Below are 23,440 nucleotides of genomic sequence, written 5' to 3'. Positions count from 1 at the left end.
TTTTTTTTTTTCCCACTCTGTCACCCTGTCTGGAGTGCAGTGGCACAATCTCAGCTCACTGCAACCTCCGCCTCTGGGGTTCAAGCAATTCTCCTGCCTCAGCCTCTCGTGTAGCTGGGATCACATGTGTGCCATCACACCCAGCTAGTTTTTGTATTTTTAGTAGAGAAGGGGTTTTGCATTGTTGGCCAGGCTGGTCTTGAACCCCGGACCTCAGGTGATCCACCCACCTTGGCCTCCCAAAGTGTTGGGATTACAGGCATGGGCCACCATGCCCAACCTAAGGGTTTCTTTTTATCTTTCTTTCTTTTTTTTTTGAAACCAAGTTTCGCTCTTGTTGCCCAAGCTGGAGTGCAGTGGTGTCATCTTGGCTCACTGAAACCTTTGCCTCCCGGATTCAAGCGATTCTCCTGCTTCAGGCTCCTGAGTAGCTGGGATTACAGGCACCTGCCACCATGCCTGGCTAATTTTTTGTATTTTTAGTAGAGACAGGGTTTCACCACGTTGGCCATGATGGTCTCGAACTCCTGACCTCAGGTGATTCCCCTGCCTTGGCCTCCCAAAGTGCTAGGATTATAGGAGTGAACCACCATGCCCAACCAGAGGTTTCTTTTTGAGACAATAAAAATGTTCTAAAGTTTATCGAGGTGAGGCTTGCAAATTCTGTAAGTAGACAATGCAGTGACAGCTGCAAATTCTATAAATATATTTAATGTGGTAATGGTTACAAATTCTATGTAAAACACAAATTGTACAATTTCAGTGAGTGAAAGCATGCGATGTGAATGTCTTAATAAAGCTTTTATTTTAAAAATGAGCAAATGGTAGAATGTTAACATGGCCCACATCTACATGGTGGCTAAATTGTTTTCTATCATATTTTTTCTATGTGGTTTCTATTTTTTTTTTTCTATGTGAACTGGGTACATAAGCAGGGAGGCCAAGCCCACCGAGAGCCTCAGCACACCCGCAGCACCTGGTGTGAGCGAGGTGCATGGCTTCCCTGTGTGTGGAAGCAACGACGTCATGGGTGTTTACAGATCAATATAAAATTTGCATCGTTAAAAAAAAAAGCAGTGAACGTGAATGCAGGATGTCTTATGAATGGAGCATCTGTGGCACTGCATGTTGGCTCACACAGAAGCTCCCAGTCCTGAGCAATGCAGGGAAAAGCATGAGATGGGGTAGGAGTTGGCATGGCCCAGCTGGCTCAGATGACGCATGATGGTCCCAGTGGCCTGACTTGGTTTGTGTGATGTGTGCTTTGGGGGTTTATTTTGGCACATTATGAAGGAGTGAAGCCTGTTTACAGTCAGTTTCTATCTATGCTAATGAAAGGCAAGGGGATGAAGCAATTGACTTTGACTAACCATCCACTGACATTGATTAGGCATCTTATGATCCTGTCTTCACCTTTGAGATTTCTATGTTGTTTGTGCTTAATGTCAGAGAATATCTTTTAATCGCTCATACAGTTTATGCAAATACTGCATACCTGATAAACATCCTACAACATGATCTTTGGAATGAACTAAGACAAAGGAGATTCTGAGGAAGGACCATGGCATGAGAGGTGGAATTCATCCCTCGAAGACTGAGATGAGAATGGAAAATGAACCACATTATATACAGACTTAGTCCGCATACATTTGCCTAAAATGAGCTCACAGGGCACAGGTGTGGAGACCACACATGCTCAATGACATCATAACTCAGAATCAGTAACCCAGCGTACCAGCTCCCTCACAGGGATGTGCTAGGGTGGGGGCCACTGTTGAGTGTCAGCGTCCAGTGATGGCTAGGGACTCAGTGACAGCAACTCTGGCAGCCCTGGCTGGATATCAGACGATTGTCCAGGAGGGGGCAGCCTGGCCCAGATCCCCCAAAGCAGGCGATTCTCACTAACACTGCCCAGGGCACCTAGACCTGAAAGACATCATGGGACACTGAAGTTAGAATCAAAGTGCAGCTAGAAAAGGGCAGCCACTTGGAGCAAGTCCATCCTGGCAGCTGTCAGAAAGCACAGCATGTTCACTATTGGGGGCCGGCCTTGCTCACGTTGTCAGATGGAGGTTCCCAGAATGCCATGGCTTCTTCAGGGATCTGTTGTCCAGTGGTGAAAGGAGAGGGCTCTGGAGGCAAACCTGCCAGGGGAGCCCCAGCTGCACTGGCTCCCAGAGAGTGACCTGGGTGCATGAGCAGGGAGGCCAAGCCCACTGAGAGCCTCAGCATTCCCCCACCACCTGCTGTGGGCAAGCTGCCTGGCTTCCCTGAGCATGGATGTGATGATGTCACGGGTGTTTGCAGATTCCCTTTCACTGTGTTCCACAGCACTCCTGGTTCACGTGTGATACACTGCACTTGGGGTGGAGGTGTGCTGACCGTCGTAAAGGGCTGAGCCTTTCTTCATTCTTTCCTGTGGCTCTGATGCAGTTTCCAGATACCAGTTAGGAAGGAAGTTCCTGAGATGATGAACCTTGTGCCAGTCACATAGGGCTGCTAGGATAAAGTGTTATAGACTTGGGGGATGGACCAGGCGTGTATTAAGAAAAGAAATGTATTTGTCACAGTCTGGGGTCTGGAAGTCCAAGGTTAGGGTCCCAGTGTGGTGAGGGCTCTCTTCCTGGCTTGCAGACTGCCGCCTTCTCACTGTGTCCTCCTGTTGGGGAGAGAGAGCTCTGGGGTCTCTGCTTCTTACCAGGGCCCTAATCCCAACATTAGGGCCCCACTCTCATGGTCTCCTCTAAGCCTGAAGAACTCCCAAAGGCCCCATCTTCAAATACCATCACCTATCCTGGATTGGGGCTTCAACATAGGAATTGGGCAGGTGGGGGGAAATGAACATTCAGTCTATCAGGGTACCCAAGTTAGCCCCACTGTCCACGTTTAGGGGCAGATTGTAGGGCTCAGGCGGGACACAGGGGTGGAGGAAGCACAAGTTCTTCCTCCTGGGAATGGTTCAGCCAAAACAAGGACAGGGACATGGGGCAGACAACAGCCAGTGGGGTGACCAGCAGGAGTCCCGAGGTGTCACTAAGCCGAAGTGTCACTTTCATCCTTAGGTGAGGAAGTTGGCCGAGCACCCACACAAGCCAGAGTACAGACCACGTTCCCTTCAAACACGGCTCACTTACCATTCCTCAACCCTGCAAAGGGGAGGTGCTACCTCGTCTCCTGAGGATGGCCCTGAAGGTAGAGGAGTCACGGGAGCTGCGCACATCACCCACCAGTGACTCCTCACTCCCACATTTTCCCCGATGGCCTGATGTGCACTGAGCTGGGAAAGCCCTGCCAGGATAAACTCTTCTTCCCAAAGGCCACAGAGGGCAGGCCTCCGACGCTGCCCACGTGGAGCAGAAGGGATGGGGCAGAGCGGCATCTGTCCAGCTGACTGGTGTGTTCTGTGGGCGGATGGGGCCAGAGAGGACCCAAACATGGCTCCCTCTGTCACTTGGCAGAGGGGCCAGGCCGCCTTGTAACGGACAGCTGTGCCCGACCAGCCTTTGCTGCTGGGCCAGCCCCCAGCACCATGACCACAGCTCTGCATACAGGGAGTGCTGGGACCAGTGCTCTGGCAGTCACCGTGGTCCTGAGCCAACAAGGGCCCTGGGGAGGAATCGGAACTCAGACGGTGAAGAAGGTGTTGGCCAGGAGGGAACCGGGGCGGGTGCCCGGTCCTGTCTATGCTGCGATCTGAGATTCAGAGAGGTGGGTTAGGGGTAAGGGGGTAGAGGTCGGCCACATGGGGTGAGGGGAGTTCAGCAGAGATGGGGAGGACAGGACAGTGTGGGAAAGAGCAGAGGGTCCTCCCCAGCCTCAGTCCCTCTCCTGGTGCAGTCCTCATCTCACTCTTAGACCCCGGAAGTCTCCCTTCAGCAAACACCAGGCCCCCAACTCCCAGGGCACTTCCCAGACAGCCAGTGCCACATCCTAGGCAGCCCCTGCTCTGCCCTTGAGGTCTGTGCCTGGCAGAAGGGCGGCTCAGCCTTGGCCCCGCTAGGCCCCTCTAGGCCCGGGTCCCAGCTCTCCCTGGCCCTGGGACCAGCAGACACACCCACCCTGCACCTGACAGGCTGGCCATGCTTGTGCCCGTTGGTGATGGTGGGTTGGGAGGGAACTGTTTCAGATACCAATGTAAATCTGTCTGCATCAATTCCACACAAGAGTTCAGTCATCATATGGGAAGGGAATCATAGCTGTGAGGGGCTCCATGCAGGACCCTGAGGGCCCCTGAGGCCAGTCCCTGTGGCCACAGCTAGGAGCATCTGCTTCTGCCAGTTGGACAAGACTCTTTCCTGCCCAGAAACCAGCAGAGGGACTTCCCCTTCTCCCCACCCACGATCGTATCCCAAGCACACCCATGTGGATGGACACCTCGACATCTCCCCTCAGCCCAGGGCCCGAGCTCTTCCTGATGAGGGTTAAGCAGGAGCGGCCGCCTCTCCCCGTGTCCATGTTGCAGGCAGCTGTCTTCTCCTCGGCTCCCACCGCGCAGAACAAGAGCCGGCCAGCCCTCTCCATCCCAGGATTTCCGAGGGATGCTGATAACTGAAGCAGGTGGGGCCTTGTGAGTGGATGGTGGGAGGGATCAGGGCTTCCTCAGCATCCGTCAGTCCCTGGAGCATCTGAAGGGGCAACCTATACCTCAGGAATGAGTGGGACTGGCCCCCGTGGGTCCCCAGTGCCTGGCATCTCCCGGTCCCTCTGCTCTCCCTCACAGACCCCCTCCACTGAGCAGCACAGCCCTGAGTACAGAGGCAACAGCTCCGAGAGCATTCCCAACACAACTATATTTATTCATATTTACACACGAGACCCCCAAGACGTTGCTCCCCACCTCCTACCCCCTCCCCCTAGACCCTCCCTTCCCATTCAGCCACCCTCTTCCTCCCCAACTCTCTCCCTCCCCTCCCTTCCCCACCCTCCAAAGCTAATGCCCAGCAAGATCAGCACTGGGGGAGAAGTCTTTGCTTTGGGGTCACCCGGTGCTGTGAGGGTCCGAGAGTTAAGAGCCCCACCCTTGAGGATTGGCACCAGAGAGCCTGCCCTGTCTCCCTACTGGCTGCGGTGCTGCTTTTTCTTCCTCTTAGACAGTAAGGGATCACCCTTTCTCTTTTGGGACTGTGAGGGGCCACCCAGCCCCCAAGCCAGGGATTGCGCCCCAGAGACTCTGAGCCCAGGCCCTAGGTGGGGCGTCTGTTCAGCAGGGGATGGGCCTCCGAAGAGAGCTCGCTTCTTGGACTTGGTGGCAGGAGCGGGTGCTGGGCTGAGGCCTCTTCTCTTTGCAGATTGGGACTGAAGAGCTCCCTGGGGTCCCCGCCCTTCTGGGCTGAGAAGGCCCGAGGCAGGGACAGGGCTCTGGGACAGCTTCCAGGGCCGCAGCCTGTAGTTGGTACCCACGACAGTAACCATACCAGGGATTTCCCTCTCCTCCTCACTTGACCCCTTAGACAGCCTGGGTGACTCCTTCACAGGAGAGGCTCCAGGGAGAACCCAGGTGTCCTTGGTCCCCACCCCTGGGCAGGCGGGTCTGTGGTCCTGGGGAGGAGAGTATGTCCGGACAGCCCTCAGCCTGCGGGAATCCAGTCTCTCCAAAAGCACCACAGGGTTTTTGGACCTGGCCATGCCAGTGCGTGCTCTGCCTCGTCCCTGAGGGTCCCGGGCAGCTGTCTGGGGTGGGCAGGTTTCCATGCTGACCCCTTGTTGGGGGCCAGGGACATCTCTCTCTGCTCCTTGGCCCACTGCAGACTTAGAAGAGATTGAGTCCAAGCGGGCGGTGCCATGACTAGGGGCTGCCCTGGCACGCCGTTCCTCCTTCAAGGATAGGCGGCGCTTCTCCGCTACCTGCGGGAGGAAAGGGGGCACTTACTGGCGCTGCCCCAAGTGTGAGCAGGGCCCAGGGTGGTGGAGACCAGGGCACTTGGGCGGCAGGCAGGGAAGCCTGAGGCAGCTGGGCTTCCTGTCAAAGAGAGGGTGTGGCTCTGCCGGGCATCCCGCTGGGCCTCACTGCAGTTTGCATCCTGACTCTCCTCCTGGCTCCTCTCCATCCTGTTCCATCTGAACCTGCACCTCCCCACCTCAGAGTGGCTCCCCAAGAAGTCGAGCATCCCCCACAGGGTGGGGTAGACAATCAGGTGGGGCTTGTGTGCTGGGTCCCTCCTGCCCCCAGGGTACCTGGGTTCCCCTCCCTCCCTGCTCTACCTGGGCAAGGGTGAGTCCTTCCTCCTGCTCCAGCTCCTGGCTTAGGGCCAAGAAATCCATGTGTGGATCTGGAGAAAGCAATTCTTCCAGAAATCGGGGGTGAATGACGGCCTCCACCTGGAAACAGGAGGAAGGCAGCGTGAGGTTCCCGGGCAGGGAGTAACCTGGAGCCAAGGACACCTGGAGGAGATGTAGAAAGCAGCGAGCGCCCTGTCCCCACCCTTCTGGAGCTGTCTCATACCATGGCGACCACCAGCTCCATACACAGACCACGGACCTAGTAGCATCCACACATGCAGACAGAGACACACAAACCACACACAGGCACACACATAGACCACATACGACACAGGAAAATACACAGACACAAGTAACATACACATGCCACACTCACACCCACATAAACACATAGTAACAAATCATAGACACAAACACACAAACACACAATCACATACACAGACACTCAAATCCACAGAAACACACTCACCCCCTGCGGAGTAGCTAAGGAACAGAGCTTAATTCCAAGGACCTGTGAGTGCCATCCCCCAGAATCCTGCAGACACTTCAGGCCAGCCCACCTTGGTAACAAAGTCTTTCTGGGAACACAGATTGTCAATGTAGCTCAGGAGGTCGGGGTCTGAAAGCATCCCGTCCTCTTCCTGCTCCACTTCGCCCTCTTCCCTTTGTCCTGTGAGCTGCTCTGTGGCCCCATTGGGAGGCCCCAGCAGCTCTTCCATGATGTCCACATACTCCTGCACCACTTCAGGTGGTATCTCCTCGGGGTCCTTGGTCTCCGCTGGCCGCTGGGGCCTGGGTGGTGGCAGACAGGCAGGCGGGGCCTTGGGGCCGGCCTTGCTGGGAAGGTACACTGAGGCAGGGAGGGAGGAGGACGGGCGTGGTGAGGACTGCTCCTCCTGCCTGCACCACACGGGAGGGCAGGGCTCGGGGACGTGAACTGGGTCCCAGCTGGTCAGGACCACCTGAACCACAGTGCCCCAGAGGAGACGCCGCAAGAGGGGCACATCTAAGAGCATCCTTTGGGAGGAAGTTTGGAGCCACAGATAAGCTGAGTGCTCTACCCGCTCATCCCTGTTCCTGGGCGGACTGTATGTTGACTTTTGGAATGGGGAGGGGAGAGTAGCTAGGAAACGTGACCAGGTGAATACCCACTTCATGACCACGGGCCGCCCAGCTCCCCGGGTCCCCTGAGCTGTCTTGTTGGAAGGAACAAATCCCTCTCTTGAAGGGAGGCATGGGGTGTGGGGTCAGTGGCCTCCCTTGGCCCCTCTGGGCTTTGCTGTGGCTCCTGTGGGAATGTGGGAAGCTGTACCTGGCTGCTTGACCACCTCAGGGGCTGATGGTCCTTGAAGTTCAAGCCTCGGCGGGGCTGGAGGAGGCAGGCACTGGGGCCCCTTCATCCACTGCAACTTCTGAATCTGCATCTCCTCCTCAGCCTCAAACTCCAGGAACCTGGGGCGAAGAAGGTGCAGGCCGTGCTGACAGGGTCTAGGCCCCCTTCCCCCAGGACCAGGCAGCAGCCAAAGGCAGGGATGGGAAGGAGTGCCTTGGGCAGGCTGTCCAGGCCCTCCCTAGGGCCCATCCCCCAGTCCCAGGAGGGAGCTGCTCCCAGAGTTCTGGGCTCACTGCCCCTCACCGGGCCCCTGCAGAGCCCATGGCATCAACAGGGCTTCCTGACTCAAGTCAGGGCTACGAGGCCCAGGAGGGCACCAGGGGGACCCCTCCTCCAGGCTTCAGCTGGCCAGGGGTGGGGTTTATGGCAGAAGGTGTCAGGAATGTTGCCCAGATGCCGGAGTCCTGAGGTTGGGACTGTGGGTCCCTGAAGGATAACCCAGGAAAATGAGGCCTGGGAGACCCCTGGTTGGGAGGAAGCAAAAGCTGAGCCCAGAAGACAGGCCCCTTTCCCCTGAGGCTGCTGTCTGTCTGTCTTAACAGAGGGGACTGTGAGGAGCAAAGGCAGGCAGGCCAGAGATGGGTCTCATGGTGTCCTGGACGCAGGTCTCCCCTGACCCAACGCAGGTTTCTCCAATCCTGGCCAGGCCGGGATGGGTGAAAACCGACTTCTGGTCACTGCCGTGAGGAGAGTGCACCCCACTCTGTCTATAGTCGCCAGCACCCCTTCTCCCCATCCTCACAGCTGGTGGTGACCACCTTTGGGCTGTGATGCTGGCTGCTCCCTCCATGACCCCCAGCATCAGGCAGGGGTTGTCCCCAGGCCAGGCAGGGCGTGGCTTCCCACCAGGGCAGGATAGAGACCCCAGAGCACTCTAGGAGGGAGGAACAGCTTCCTGAGGGAGCCAGGGGCCCAGGAGGGCCTGTTTGTCCACACCCTCCTCACGCTCCACGCTGAGAAGCCACCATGGCCGCCGGGCCTCTGTCACCCTTTCTTGCCCTGCCATGGCTCTGTCCCTGCACCCCAGACTCACTTTCCCGCCATCTCATAGTAGTTCATCCGGTCAAAGTTGCTCGTGTGCTGCCATTCCTGCACTGCCCACCACAGTCCCTCCTCCAGGGTCATGCTGGGCTTCCGCCGGGCCAGGGATCTGAGAACTGGGCTGTAAGGCGGTACAGTCAGTCCCAGTCCATGAGCCCATCCTCCATCCCAAGCCCACCTGGTCCCAACACCCGGCCCCTGTCCTCCCCACATCTGTCCTGCCATGTGTCCCTGTGCTGTTTTCCCCTACGTGGGCTCCTCAGCCTCCAGGACACGCCCCCAATATCAAACATCATGATACACAAGGCAGCGGGTGGCCTCTCTGACTGCCCCTCGAGTCCTCAGTGTTGACAAGTGAACTCAGTACTTTGGGTGGAACATGTGTGTCCCCAGCATTCCTGTGCTGAAGCCCTCAGCCCCAGTGTGTCAGTTCTTGGAGTCAATCAGGGTTAGAGCAGGTCATGTGGGTGGGTTCCTGTCATGGCATCTGAGCCGTGATAAGGGCAGGAGGAGACACCAGGGCGCTCCCTCTCAGCCTGGGACTTCCAGCCTCTGGAGCTGGGAGACGTGAATGTGTCCTGATAAAGCACCCAGTCTATAGGATTTGTTATGGCGGAGCCCGATCTGACTGAGACAGCGCGCACACAGAATGACCGGGGAGCGAGGGTTAACATGCAGGTTCTAGGGCCCCAGGACTGAGCATTTAACCAGCTTCCTGGGGACTCTGGAGCAAGGCAGCCCCTGGGGACGCAGCCTCAGGGTCCTGGAGAGGAGAAGAAACCAGAACCAAAGCAGAGCAGCGTCCAAGCCCACTGCACGCGGAGCCTGTGAGCCTGGGGCGGCTCCACTCCCAGAATCAGGGTACCCAGTGCATGGGGACTCAGCTCCAAGGGAGGATGCAACCAGTCCCAGGATGCAAGGGCAGCGAGATTTTTGGGAGCAAAGATGGCGTCGCCTTACACCTATACCCTGAGCAGGGGACTTGCCTAGGGAGTGGCCAGTGTGTTGCCTGGTGGATGTGCTCAAGCTCCTGTGGAGTATGGGCTTGCTCATCAGCGGGGGACACAGGGTCACAGAGGCACCGCAGGATGGAGAGAGGCAGGACTGGGACTGAATCCACAAACTGTCCCAGATGCTGGCATTGCTGCCTCAGTCACCACAGTCCACATGGCCCTGGGCTGCTGGGCTTGTGGTGCACTCAGAGCCATCACTGGAGCCCATAGCCTTGGGGAGCGCTGTCCAAGGAGGCCTAGGTCTGATAATGATATCAATAGGGACAGTAATCATAACTGCTATCATGTAATGTGTCACAGCATGTGCCGGACACTGCTATATGTGTCATAAGTGAGCTCAAGTCACCTCTTCACCATCCTCTGAATGAAGCATTGTCGTCCCTTTTTCTAGGAGGGATCGAAGGCAAAGCTGCAAATACCTGCTCAGCATGGACCCCAGTGCGGGGCCCGAGACCATCCCCTGTGCAGGCTCCACCACCGCTGTGCCAGCTGGACCTCGGCAGAACAGTGGGCGTGTGCCAGGTTCCTGCAGCTCCCACTCCCAGCCCATGTGCTGTGCCCGTGGCCTTCGCCACTCAGGTCAAGGGGAGGCACTGGGACACACTCAAGTCCTAAACCCAACCCGTGGCTCATGTCGGACCAGGAACCCTCTCTGACCTGGGTGTTCTGTAAACATTGTCATGAAAATGATTGAAAGTAAGGATTGGCTGGACTCACGGGACAGTGAGGGGCAGGTGACATGAGGCCCCTGAGAGTCTGTCCTGAGTGGCAGCCAGATTAGTGTTGCTGAAAATGTGCCCTTCCATAGCTCAACCCATCGCCTTCAAGCTCCCCTGAACAGCGTGACCTCCCGTCCATACAGCAGCGTCTTTACGGGTGAGCTGCAGGACGAGCTCCGGTGCCCTGAAGACACTCACATGAAGAAGCAGGAAAGCGCTTCCGTGTCCGGACTCTGGGGAAGGTGCCTCCCGGCCAGGGGCTTGTAGCGCTGCCAGAGTCGGAAGTTCTCATACACGCTCTTGGGGTTGCAGGAGTCGTCCGGCGGGGCCTTGGCCTGGGAGGGAGCCAGGCTGCCCTCTCCATGACCCGCTTGTGGCCATGGCCCAGCGTTCCCTGGAGCCATCATGGGGGCCAGCTGAGGAGCCAGTGGTGCTGGAGGAGGAAGGCCCTGGGACCAGCCTGCCTCGCAGGCCTGGGTGTCCCCAAAGACCTGTGCAGCCACAGCGGGCACCACAGGTGCAGCTGCCATGGGTTGGGGAGGTGGACATGCGACGCCCTTGAAGAGGGTGCCTGAAGCCTGCCAGACGAGGGGGGCCTGAGTTAGGACCAAGGTCGGTGCCTGAGGAGCCTTCACAGGCCCCACTTCTGTCCTCATCTGGACAAGGACGTTGGAAGCCCCAGCCAAATTTGGGCCTTGGCCACCCTGTCCTGCCACCAGAGGGGTCTTGGGGAAGGCAGACAGCACCAGAGGGCCACCTGGAGGAACCACTGCAGTCACAAGGGGTGGCCCGTGTGCTGGGCCGGGAGAAGGTGTGGCAAAGGGCAGAGCCATAAACACTGGCATGGAGGTGCCAGGGTTCTTGGTCACACCCGATTCCAGCGCTGGGCATGCTGTGGAGACAAAGGAAAGAGGTGAATGAGCTGGGGTCTGCAGGTCTGCAGTAGTCACTGGGAATCAGAGGGGTGTCCCAATCAGAGACGTGTGACAGGGAAACTGCAGCTTGCAAGTGTCCCTGTGTGTGCATCGGATGCTCTGTTCCTCCACGGCAGGGTCGCCTCACTAGAGAGCCTGGCCCTGGCTCCTCTAGACTCCCTGACCCCTGTCTGCCAAGAAGCAACAGCCAAGCCTTCGCTGCCTCTGAGGGTTTCCCTCGGGCGTCCCTGGAAGACCTGCCAGCCTTACAGGAATCTCCCAAGCCATGGGTCAGGGATGAATCTCTCGCTGGCTTGGTGGCCCTCAGCATGCTCAGCAGCAGGTGAGGGGCCTCCCCCAGGGCAGTGCTCTGCACTCAGAAGGCCTCCAGGAAGCCAGAAGGTTCCTAATATTATGGCCCCATCTCTTCTTCAGTCTTCCTTTTCCTGAAGCTCTCGTACACCCCTTTCTTTCCTAACTCAACACAACAAAAGAAAGCCACTGGAAAGACGGGGTGTGGTGGTTCATGCCTGTAATCCCAGCACTTTGGGGGGCTGAAGCGGGCGGTCACCTGACGTCAGGAGTTCAAGACCAGCTTGGTCAATGTGGTGAAACCATGTCTCTACTAAAATACAAAACTCAGCTGAGTGTGGTGGCGCACGCCTGTAATCCCAGCTACTCTGGAGGCTGAGGCAGGAGTATTGCTTGAACCCAGGAAGCAGAGACAGCAGTGAGCCAAGATTATACCACTGCATTCTAGCCTGGGTGACAGAGAAAGGATCTGTCTCAAAATAGAAACAATGAAAGAAAACCACTGGATGGAAATCTCTCCCAGGCCAGCACCCTGTGAACCCTGAAGATAACCCAGACACGTCATGCCCAGCCTGCAAGTGATTGTCCTGGCACCACGCACAGCAAGTGCTACACAGGGGTCAGATTCGGGCCACCCTTTCCTCAGTGCTCAGTGGTCCTGGCTGCCACTCAGGAAGCTCTGTTCCCAGGGAGCAGGTCTGAGAAGCAGTGGTGAAGTTCCCTGAGATACTGTCATTGCTCAGCCAGCAACAGCAGCACAGGATTAGAGCACAGCCAGCCAGCGGTGAGCAGTGGGGCTGTCAGGGGAGGTGTCCGGGGATTTTCACAGCTGCTGGTCATGTTACAGTAGTTCCTGGGACAATGAACCCACCTCTGGTCCTTTTCCTTTGAGCTCCCAGTAACTGAATACAGTGACCAACCAAGGACCAGAGGTTCTTGGGCCATGGGCCAGGTGGGGCACAGTTGTCTGGACTCATCCCTGTTCACTAGGACTTCATGCAGTCCCCAGTCAAGGGGGATAGGGATACAGCACGTGCACCTCATCAGTCAGGACACACATCCTGACTTGAATAATAATAATAAGAGGATCGTCTTCCTATTTGTGCGCTACTCTCCTTCCTCTACTGGAAAGGAAACCAGTCTTTCCAGACCCTTCCACTGAGAACCAGCAAGAGTCCACACCCGTCCCCTGTTCAGGAGGTAGTGGACATGGAATAGAAACAAATCCTTCATCTCCACAGTAACACAAAGTGCAGAGGACAGGCCATGAGCTAGCAGACAAGAGGAAGTGGGTCTGAAGACCTGAGCTTCCACGAAAGGACGAACAATTCAGAACAACCTGGGAAGCCCAGGCCATGTTGTCTGAACTTCCCCAGCTGCCCCCACCCCTGTTAAATCAGAGCCAACAGCCACCTGAACTGACAGAGAAGCCACCTCTGGGGAGGGAGCTGAGAGGCTGCGGCAGTTACAGCACCCCCAGCCTTGCCCACCCAGAGGCTGTCACTGCAGGCTCTGTCACAGCCAACACACCCAACAGTTTTTTGGCTGAGACCACTTCTCCCCACTCCTCCCTAAGATCCAGAAAACTCCAGTCCAAATCCCTCTGAACACTATGGAAGGACACCTTCCAGGAGCCTGAAGACACAACACAGGGCTCAGGCTTCCCTGTCATCCTCCCTGGGCCACCAGCACAACAGGATCCCACCACTCCCTACAAACACACGGTGACGTGACCTGTCCCTCTCTAGAAAGAATCAATACATCCACCCCATCCTTTCCCCTACATGGTGTATTCCCCCAGGCATCTTGGTCCACCTCTAAGGAGCTGTCCTCCCTAACCACAGACTCAGGGTGCCATGGCCCTCCCCAGGTGTGATGTCTTTGGGGACATCCAGTGCTCCCTCCCTCCCTCAACATCAGCCCTATCAACTGTCCCCAGGACAGTGTCAAATTTGAATTCCCAAGGATTTGAAACATGTCAGAGACTTGGATAATGCCCCTGTCCCTACAGACTTACCTCCATTTGAAGCCATCCCCTCAGGCTGGGTGCTGATCACCGCTGTCTGACAATTTCCACAATGAGAAAAGTCAAGGGCAGGACCCAGAGAGTGAACTGCCTCAACAGATTCTCCTGAGTTCAGGTAGATCAGGGAAAATTTGAAAATAAATAGGTTTAGAACATAGGACCCCAGACATTCTGCAGAGGGGGAGGGGCAGTGTAGCAGGTACTGGTAGGGGTGGGGGACATTCTGTGAAGGGCTCCAGCCAATAGGCAAGAACTGAGGTTCATTTCCAGCTGGACGGCAGCAGCACAGACGGCATGCGCCTCTTCAGGCAATTTTTAAATTGTCCTTCTGACTCACAGCACAAAGCTTCAAACTGATGTCCCCTTTACTTCCATTCTTTGTCAACAGACCTACTTTTGTGCCCCTCAACCCATGCTCCTTCCCATTTGGGCTCTTTCCCACTCTTGGTGAATCTCAACAGGGGCTGCACTTCCTAAACACAATTTAGGACGCTTCCCAAGAACCCCTGTGTTTGTCAGATGATCCATGTCTCTATCCTGTGCGTGGTTCAGAGGATCCAGGCTATTAGGTGGCTGTGTGCTCATCATTGTTATGGAAGCCGTCCTTGAGCCCCCAGATCGGTATGTTGCTGGAATCTGTCCACACCAGCAGGCCAGCCTTACTTCCCATCTCCTTTGCTGGAAAGCCTCAGTCCAGGAAAGAGCGGCTTTGCGGCCAGAAAGCCTTTCATTTTGTTTCCCAGCGTATTGTGCTGGTATTAAATGTTTATTTTTTAATCTGTCAAATGATTTTAGTTTAACCAGTCAACACTTTTGCATGATTCTAAATTCAAATTGTGCACAGTGGAATAGGCAGTGACCCGTCTTCCTCCCACCTCTTTCCCTGTACACAACAGTTTCATTCTTGGAGCAAATGGGTGTTCTGATTCTTTTTCATCTTTCCAGAGATATATTATGCAAACAAAAGCATAATGAAGCTATTTTTGCTGTCTGAAAATGCTTTCAGGTTTTTTTTGGGTACAAATTAATATATTAATACGTTTCAGCTTTCTGATATTTGCAGTGACAATGTTTGTCTCAGTAATGTGGTTCCTGTCTTTATTTCCTCAGGTAAATTGCTAGAATGAGGCATTGTAACATTTTTGCAAAATTAAAAATGCATGGAAGAAGAGTGGCAGGATTTAGCAAGTATGAATAAGGAATACCAAGTGGAATTTGAATTCAAGGTAAACAGTAAACTAGTTTTTATTGTACTTGTGATCCATATGATATTTAGAGTATACTTTTACAACAAAGCTGTTTGTCCTTTATCTGTGTTATTTACAACTCGCTGGGATCTTGAACTTTATCTGGTAACTCTTCCCAAAAAACTGTAACATATTAAGTGATTATTGTTAAGTCTCCACTGTGAGTGTGAGAACTTACAGTAAGGAGACTGAGACTCAAGTGTGAATCTTGGCTACACCACTAAACACAACCATTGTAGAAAAAATAGCAGGCTGATTTGACGCAGCGAAGTCTGGAGTAGCCATTATACCCTTCTCAGCTTCTAGGTTTAGTGGCAGTAGGCCCAGGTGTAAGGGACAGGAGGACAGAACACCATCTTTTTCTTTCCTGACATAAAGTGGCCTACAATTCCTAGAGCTCTGGTTTCTCCAGGAGTTAGGAATCCACTACCCATGTCCATTCTGAGACAAGCCAGGATGCTCTCCACCAGTGTCCCATCCCCATTCCCATGCACCCCCACGCATGCTGGAATCCTGGCTGGCCTCTCTCAGCTCACTGCTGGCCTCGTCTTCACCATACAGCCTTGCTCTTTGGAATTCAATGTCATCGCATGTGGTTCGCAGCATGGGAATTATTGTAGCCTGTCTTTTAAAAAAAACTTGCTTCATTTTCATTTTCACACTGAGAATCACTGACCATTTATCAGCATCCAAATGGCAGGAAAGAGCACTCATGTTCTGTGCTGTGAACAGGAGGAGTGTTAGGAAACTGGTCGGAGGAGATGAGGAGTGAGTACTGAGAGCACAGCAACAAAATCTGAGACACACACGTCACTCCCTGCTGGGCCGCAGTAATTTTGCACTGATTGGAGGGGCTTGGGGAAGGGAAGAAGCTTTCAGATGGAGGGGTGCACACTGTGATCATTTCCTGAAACGCTCCCTGTTAGCACTTATGAAGCACTTGTCTCTTCCGAAGACAACTGGACTCATGCAGGCAGAGTTGCAAGAAAACATAACAGGGGCCACACTGCAGGGAAGGCGGCGGATTGTAGGTCCCAAGCCCAGGTTTCTCCCCTCCTTGCTCCAGTTATGTGAGAAACTCATCTCCTAACTCCTGTCCAATGTCCCTGATGGGTTCTCGGTTTGGCCCCAACTCTAAACCTGAATGGTCCTTGAGCATTTCTATGAAATACCTCCACAGTGGCCACTGGGAGGGGAGCAACCTCCACGCAGTGCCTGCCTGTGTGGGTGCCCCCAGGCCTTTTGTCCTCTGAGACAGAGCTGCCTTCTTACATGCAGCCCTCTTCAGCCGTGCAGCTCACCTCGGTCTTAGCTGAGATCAATGGAGAGCAATTCAAGCAAAACCATGGTAAACTTACCAAAACAAAACAAAAACAACATAAACACTTTGGAGACCTTTCTGAGGACTTGCTCTTTTATCACAGGGCAACCTTAAATGATTTTCAATCAATAACTTCATCTCAGAGGGATGTTGATAGAAAATCTCCTACTCAGGCACTGAAGAAGGGCAGAATTCTTGGTTGTTAATCAGCCGATGCTTTCTCAAGATTCTCACATGCAGCTTTGATACTGGATTTGAATGAGTCTTTTTCTGAGCCATTGTTACAAAAAGTATACTGTGGAACAGTATCTTGTCTGAATTCTGCAATCACCTGTGTATGTGTTTGAAGTCCTAGATCCCAGGAGGAGAGACAATCAAATTAGCCAAAGTAATTTGTGAAGACTGGCCATGGGAGGTGGCGGCTAAAAGTCCTCTGGCCCCTGCTCTCTGAGCATGACCGCAGGAAGTCCTGGGCCGCACTGACAGCTGAGAAAGAACATCTCAGAGCATGGATCTCATTTCAGAAGACAGATGCTCTTCCACCCAATAACAGAAGGTAGGTAGAGGAATGAAGGTAGGTCCATGCTGTGTCCTACAGAGCTCTCAGTTTCTGCACTTGAGGCTCTGGGCCAACGTAGATGTGAAGACTCTTCACTTTTATCAGGTGGAGCAAGGAACGAAAGGAACCTGCAAATGAGCAGAAAGGATCTGACGATTAAAGTTTCTTCTGAAGCTGTTAGAAATTCAAGTCAGTGAGTTGCTTCTCTACTAGTTTTTTATGGTCAACTGAAATTCTGCACTGTATTGCAGAGTGGGGTGTAGGGGAGCGTGGAATTATTCCCTTACTATCTGCTGCTTTGTCTACTGAAATTGATCAAAGCTATAACAAAAACATTTCTAGAAATCATTTGAATTCAGTAGGAAAAACTCTGGGAGTGGAGTCAGAAGAAAGTATCTTTTGGAGTGTTTTTTCAGGTCTAAAATTCTTTGCCAGAAATATTCTTTAATGGAGCCCCAGACTGAGTGGGAAAACAGGGCATGCTATTATATTGAAAGCCATGAGCAGGAATGAAATAAATGTAATCCAAAGGGAATGCAAGACTTATGAAATCTGAGGATACTTGGATTTAGGATAAACCCTCCAAAGGTAAACCTTTCAACGAGGCTGTTAGCTATGTGTATGGACTGCAAGTTTGTATTACCAAAAATTAGGAGTGGTCATTTCGGATGCACTGGTTTCTTAGAGGGACAGTCATGGAGGTTCCAATGAGGAGGTGCCACCTGGCCCCAGGAAGCTCCCAGGTGCCACGTCCCTCCATTTGTGCAGGTCCTGCGGGGCCCTCCCATGGTGGGTTCCAGGCCTGCCCTGACCTGCACACGAGCCTGGAGGCGGGTGTGGTTCCAACACGCGGCCGGCGCCCTCAGTGGCTCCCAGCATCCGTAGCCAGTGGTTGGGACAGGGAGATGCGCAGCATGAGCCGAAATGGTGGTTACCCAATGGCCTTTGCTCTCGTGGCATCATCTGTGGTGTTACCTAAAAATAAAGCTATGTGTGATTAGAAGGTACTGTAATTGCCTCCTGGTCATGCTCCTGCTGGTCACCAGTCTGTGCCTCTCACATTTTGAACAATGCAAGAGCTTAAGGAAAACCCCAGCAGTTGAAACCGTGATGCAGTTCAGCAAAAAAGTAGCTCTTGTCCTGGTAAAATCAGTGATGTTCTCACGGTCATCTTCATTGAGTGAGTTGTGAAGCTTGTTGACTTAATCAGAATGATCACCCAGCATGCATGTTCCAATATGCTCATTTGCCTATGATACGAGCAGCTGCAAAGTGGAAGAACAGGCCTTTAGCCATAGTCCGTTCACTTGGTAGCACAAGTTGGTTGATGCAAGACTCTGGCCAAAGTCAAGAAATACTCCTATAAGAATCACTTACCTATGTGTAATTCATAATAAAAAATAGTGTATATTATTATTGGTAAATTGTAGGCTACACATGTATTATATCTAAAATTTATGGCACACACGTGTGTGTCTTCTTGGGCAGTTGGAGTGTGTGTACTTGAGAATGTAAGAAAGGTTTGTTTTGGATTTTGAGGGGTATGAGATTTGTGGGGGTGGTTGTGTGTATGTGAAAAATGTGTTTATATGACTTCTTAGATTGGAATTTGAAATGTATTTAACTGGTGAGAATCTAATATGTATTCACATATGTGGGTTGGTGGTGTCTGTGTGGAGATTGCAGATTAAAGAAGGTCATAATTGGGTTGGGCGCAGTGGCTCACATCTGTAATCCCAGCACTTTGGGAAGCCAAGGTGGGCAGGTCACTTGAGGTCAGGAGTTCAAGACCAGCCTGGCCAACATGGAGAAACCCCATCTCTACTAAAAATACAAAAATTAGCCAGGTGTGGTGGCATGCACCTGTAGTCCCAGCTACTCAGGAGGCTGAGGAAGGAGAATTGCTTGAACCCAGGTGGTGAAAGTTGTGGTGGGCCGAGATTACTCCACTGTACTTCAGTCTGGGTAACAGAGTGAGACTGTTTCAAAAAAAAAAAAAAAAGATCATTCATAACTATTCATAACTGTTTTTGTGAGAGTGTGTGTAGGGCTGTTGGGCCCCCAACAGGGTCGTGGGGTGTCCCTTATGCTGTGCTGAAGTGCAGGATCTGAGAAGTAAAGAGACAGGACACTGAAGAACTGGTGAAGAGCATCTCGATCTAGGGGGCCATGCCACCTATGAGCGGAGACCAGTGGGGGCCCTGAACGCCCAGAAGTGTCCGTATTTACCAAGTACAAGCAGGGGGAAGGGTCGTGAGTAAGGTCATCATCTATAGGCTTAGTGATAGGGCATACATAATTGAGTCACAAGTGAGGGTGACATCCCATTATGTCACCTGGACAGAGAGGTGGGCTGTGCACAGTAGGGAGCTGTGTCGTGCGCGGTAGTAGAGGGTCATGTACAGAAAAGTGGTCCACCCCCATTAGGTCACCGAGGTAAGGAGGTGGGCTGTGTGCAACAGGTGTCGTGCACAACACGTCTTATCGGGGGGCTGGAGACTTCAAAGGATTTCTACAGAAGGATACTGTAAGCTTAATGCAGTGGGAGCTGGCAGATGTGCTCTTCTCTTAAGATATTTATAGGAGGATGATTTGAGCAAGCACAGAAGCGAGAAAAGTCTGACAGGGTGTACAGCTGCCATGACTGGTCACACCGGGGGGGTTCTTCTCCCTGGGTTATTTCCAGGATCTCAGGCCTGAGGTCTACTTTCCACAGGAACTGGATGCAAGGTACTACAACTCCTTTAACCGGAGGAGAGGCTCTTGCTCCAAGCCTGCCATACAGCGTGTGCCCTTTCAGGCAGGGACGCCACTGCCTGGGTCTTTGGTTCTCGTCCTGGTCCGGCTGTTTTCCCATATACTACTTTTGTTCTGTGACTGCTCTAGGCATTCCTCCTACTACAAACTACTATATGGTTATGTGTAAGGATTCTATAAATCAGCACTACATGTGTCAGTACAGCTCCGACTACAATACCTATATGATTATATAGAAAGATTATATAGAACTATGTTAGATATAAGTATGATTATATAAGCTAGATATATGTAAGCTAAGTTATACTTCAGGCACTAATTCTATAAAATAATATATGACTATATATGAAGGATTATATAAAGGGAATAGCTGAGTAATAACACTATAAACTAAGATATTCTTCAGGCACTAATTGTGCCTGGGGTTTGCACAGCTCTCCTGCCTCGGTGCCCACAGGGGGTGTTACCCACAAGTGTGTAGCTAGTGTTTATATTTGGAAGATATGAGATGTAATATATGTATGCCAGAAGAATTGGGGTTAGATATTTGTGATTTAGGTTGTGAAGATGTATTTTCTCAAATGATTGTTGGGGATTTGTATGTGTCTAATGTTTGGAATATTTGGAAGAATTATCACATGCACATGGGCAATAATAGAGAAAGTGCTTGTGTCTATATTTTTGTGGATGTACACTCTGTTTACGTATTTGTGGAATATAGGAATGCCCTTTGTGTGCTCAGGACATGTTGCATGATTTTGTGTGTTTCTTTTCATGATTTTCAGGGGTTGTGTATGGCTATTTCAATGTGTGAGGGAAGACCCATGACTTTTGGGGGACTGGTAGGATGAATGTGTGCAGTTGTGAGGTGGAGTTTGTATGATTTTTGTTTCTTGGAAGATGGAGGAGTTATTTTTGCGTGAGCATTTGCAAGTGTGATTACATATGTGCAGGTATTGTGGGATCGTATGTGTATTTGGGGATATGAAGTGCCATGTTAGCATATTTGTGGTGTTAGTTAATTGTGGGTATATTTAGGGCATGCAGAGAACTACATGAGTATTGAGTTTGTGTGTTCAAGGGCATGGCAGTTTGGATGAATGTTTTGTGGAGCTATGTGCTTGTATTTTTTAGTAAGTGGTTATTAGGGTTATGTATTCTGGGAATGTAGTATGTGTGTCTATGATAGAGAGATGGGGTTCTGTGTTTATACAGGATAGAGAATTGAATTTATATGTATAAGGGCATGTGATATGGTTATTGAGTAATACTCAGTGATGTGAGAGACACTCCCCTCATTTACAGAGCAGTACCCAGCTGTGCCCAGTGGAGGACATGGTGGACCAGCTCCTAAGGAACAATGACCTGTGCTACTGGTCAGCAGTAACATGTGTTTCTTCATAGTGTCTTTTTTCATGTGGTTATTAAGTGTGGTTACACATCCCCCAAGTTATAACTGTAATAGCCATCTTTTATTGTGTATTATAATACACCATGTTGGCCAGGCTAGTCTGGAGCTCCTGACCTCAAGTGATCTGCTGGCCTCAGCCTCCCAAAGTGCTGGGATTACAGGCATGAGCCACTGTGCCTGGCCTTCTTTAAATAATTTGAACCAGTTTCTAACAAAATTTTAAAATAGACTAGGACAAAGTAGAAGACAGACCACCACATAGAAAGTAGAATGAATTGAATCAGAAAGTCTAAGGAGGGAACCAGGAATCTGTGTGAAAGTTTGAGAACCACTGCTTTATTTCATTTGTCCTCACAACCCCTGTAACATGGGAGTGAGTATCTAGGTGACTTGGCAAAATCATAAAGCCATTCATGAGAAGAAATATTAGAATGCAGATTGTGGGCAGAGCGGTGCTCTCACTGGGAATGATGAATACCAACAGAACACAGTTCTGTCATTTTACTATGGAGCCTTATTATTGATGGGATTTAGAGACCTCCTGAGTTAGCTTTTCTGCTTGTATTTCCTTTCCCTACCTGAGCCTGTATCTCATGATAACTATTTATTCACTTATCACAGTTTTAAAAAAAAGTATATAAAGGGATATTTTGAAACTCTGGAAAAACAACTGGGGTCAAAGTAAAGTATCACCCATGATGTTGGAGCTCTTCATGGGCCCTTAAAGTGTCCTTCTGGAACACTGGAAAGTTGGCAATTCCAGTGGACAAAGTCATCAAAGTAGACAGATGCTTAGGACTTCAGTGGAGCCTGCAGGAGGCTCAGTGCTTTAGCCATGAAGTCACAGCTGAGTTTGTACCCAAGCAAAACACAGAGCAGGCTGAGATTGGGAGGAGCTGCCATTCACATTATGATAGAGGTACAATCACAAATACTGTAGGTACAATTTTGAGAACTCTGTGCCCTGGCCACATTCACTTTCTTACCGTTTCTTTAACAAGCCCTATCAAGGCCTTCAGAAATGGCATCCCTTCTGCCTGGAATACCCCCTACCTTTGTAGAAACTACCTTTGAATGCCGACAGCCTGGAATGAGATCTAGGTTTCACCAGTTAATCAACTGTGACCTTTAACTTCTGTAGGTATCACTTCCCTTATCTTTAAAATGGGGAAATAACAGTACTTATCTGACAGGGCTGTGGTAAGTATTAAGTAAGATCATGTATGTAATTTTATCCTGAATGCAATGCTTGTCATTTAGTGCATGTCCAGCACTGTCAGATACTCATACCAACACTATTTCCTTATGCAATAGGTGGCTCAAGAAATATTTGTTGAATGAATAAATACATGAATGAGTGCAGGAAAGATGAGATGTGCCCTTCCCTTTATTGTCCTTTTTGTGGAACCAAAACATCCCTAAGTAAAAGTGACAGCAGCCACCCAGGGCATATGACAGCACTGGGAAGGACACAAAGCAAAAGGACAAATGGGAAAGCAAAGACAGGAAGGATGACACCGTGGTGTCCTTAGGCCTGGTGCTAGCAGCGTGTGTATCTTCCTGGTTTCTTCGATTGTTTGTTTTTCTGTTATCACTACAAATTTTAATTCAGAAACCCATCTTTGTGTTTTGTTGTTGTTGTTAAAAAAAAATCCCCTTATGAACCGGTTTGGTCAATTAATTGCAACGCTTTCTAGCAGACATGTAAAATCCTCATGGCGGCCGGGAGCGCTGGCTGGCGCCTGTAATCCCAGCACTTTGGGAGGCGGAGGCGGGTGGATCACGAGGCCAAGAGATCGAGACCATCCTGGTCAACATGGAGAAACCCCGTCTCTACTAAAAATACAAAACATTAGCTGGGCATGGTGGCGCGTGCCTGTAATCCCAGCTACTCAGGAGGCTGAGGCAGGAGAATTGCCTGAACCCAGGAGGCGGAGGTTGCGGTGAGCCGAGATCGCGCCATTGCACTCCAGCCTGGGTAACAAGAGCGAAACTCCGTCTAGCAGACTTAAGGTAAAAACGGCATGGCTCAGAATCGCGCAGATCTTTCACGGTCTCTCCACCGCCTCCTGTCACGCTCCCGCCGCGGCCGCCTCCGCCTCCACCACCGCCACCGCCACGACCACGGGAACGACCTCACGAGACCCGGATCTTGCTCTATGCTTCCTGCGACCGCGCCTGTACAGCTCCCACCGCAGCTCTCTGGAAACCGGCTTCAATGCATGAAGCTGCAGAAGCCGCCCCGCGCGCATCCTCCCGTCTCGGGCTGACGGCAGCAGGCTTCTCTGAAGTCCCTCACGGCGACCGCTCGGCCTCGATCGGCGGACCGTTAGGCCAACGGTTATTCCAGTCAACCACAGCCTTTTCCGCGTCTTCCTCACGGCGAAACTTGACGGACACGTTCCCCACCAGGCGGTGGCGCAGGTTATCACAGACGTCATCTCCTCAGCGTCCCCGCACTTTGCCTCCACGTCTGTGGAAACCTCCTCAGCACAGTCATCACGGCGT

The 23,440-nt window shown here is 51.9% G+C and overlaps 1 protein-coding gene and 1 long non-coding RNA gene across 2 annotated transcripts; one reads left to right on the top strand and one right to left on the bottom strand.

Annotated features, from left to right (window-relative positions):
* Positions 1-5,055: 5,055 nt before the first annotated feature.
* NUTM2F (NUT family member 2F) lies at positions 5,056-11,630 on the bottom strand. Its single transcript, XM_032268535.1, has 7 exons — positions 11,570-11,630; positions 10,584-11,277; positions 8,646-8,774; positions 7,532-7,671; positions 6,780-7,069; positions 6,202-6,318; positions 5,056-5,844 (listed from the first exon to the last, which is right to left on the bottom strand). The coding sequence occupies exons 1-7, from the start codon at positions 11,628-11,630 to the stop codon at positions 5,056-5,058; spliced, it is 2,220 nt and encodes a 739-aa protein (XP_032124426.1).
* A 441-nt stretch (positions 11,631-12,071) lies between these two features.
* On the top strand, positions 12,072-16,403 carry LOC116543157. Its single transcript, XR_004265494.1, has 3 exons — positions 12,072-12,395; positions 14,748-14,878; positions 15,551-16,403. It is a non-coding gene; the product is annotated as an uncharacterized LOC116543157 (long non-coding RNA).
* The last annotated feature ends 7,037 nt before the right edge of the window (positions 16,404-23,440 follow it).

Source organism: Sapajus apella, unplaced genomic scaffold (genome assembly GCF_009761245.1).
Source record: "Sapajus apella isolate SASKATOON/1434 unplaced genomic scaffold, GSC_monkey_1.0 scaffold182, whole genome shotgun sequence".
In the NCBI taxonomy this organism is placed as follows: Eukaryota; Metazoa; Chordata; class Mammalia; order Primates; family Cebidae; genus Sapajus; species Sapajus apella.
This window is presented reverse-complemented; position numbering and strand designations above follow the sequence as displayed.

Coding starts and splice junctions, on each gene's coding strand:
- NUTM2F (XM_032268535.1), bottom strand. CDS start 11,630: ATGCTGAGGGCCACCAAGCCAGCGAGAGATTCATCCCTGACCCATGGC. Junction 7,672..8,645: donor TACTATGAGATGGCGGGAAA/GTGAGTCTGGGG, acceptor TCTTCGCCCCAG/GTTCCTGGAGTTTGAGGCTG. Junction 6,319..6,779: donor AGAAAGACTTTGTTACCAAG/GTGGGCTGGCCT, acceptor TCCTGTTTCCAG/GTGGAGGCCGTCATTCACCC.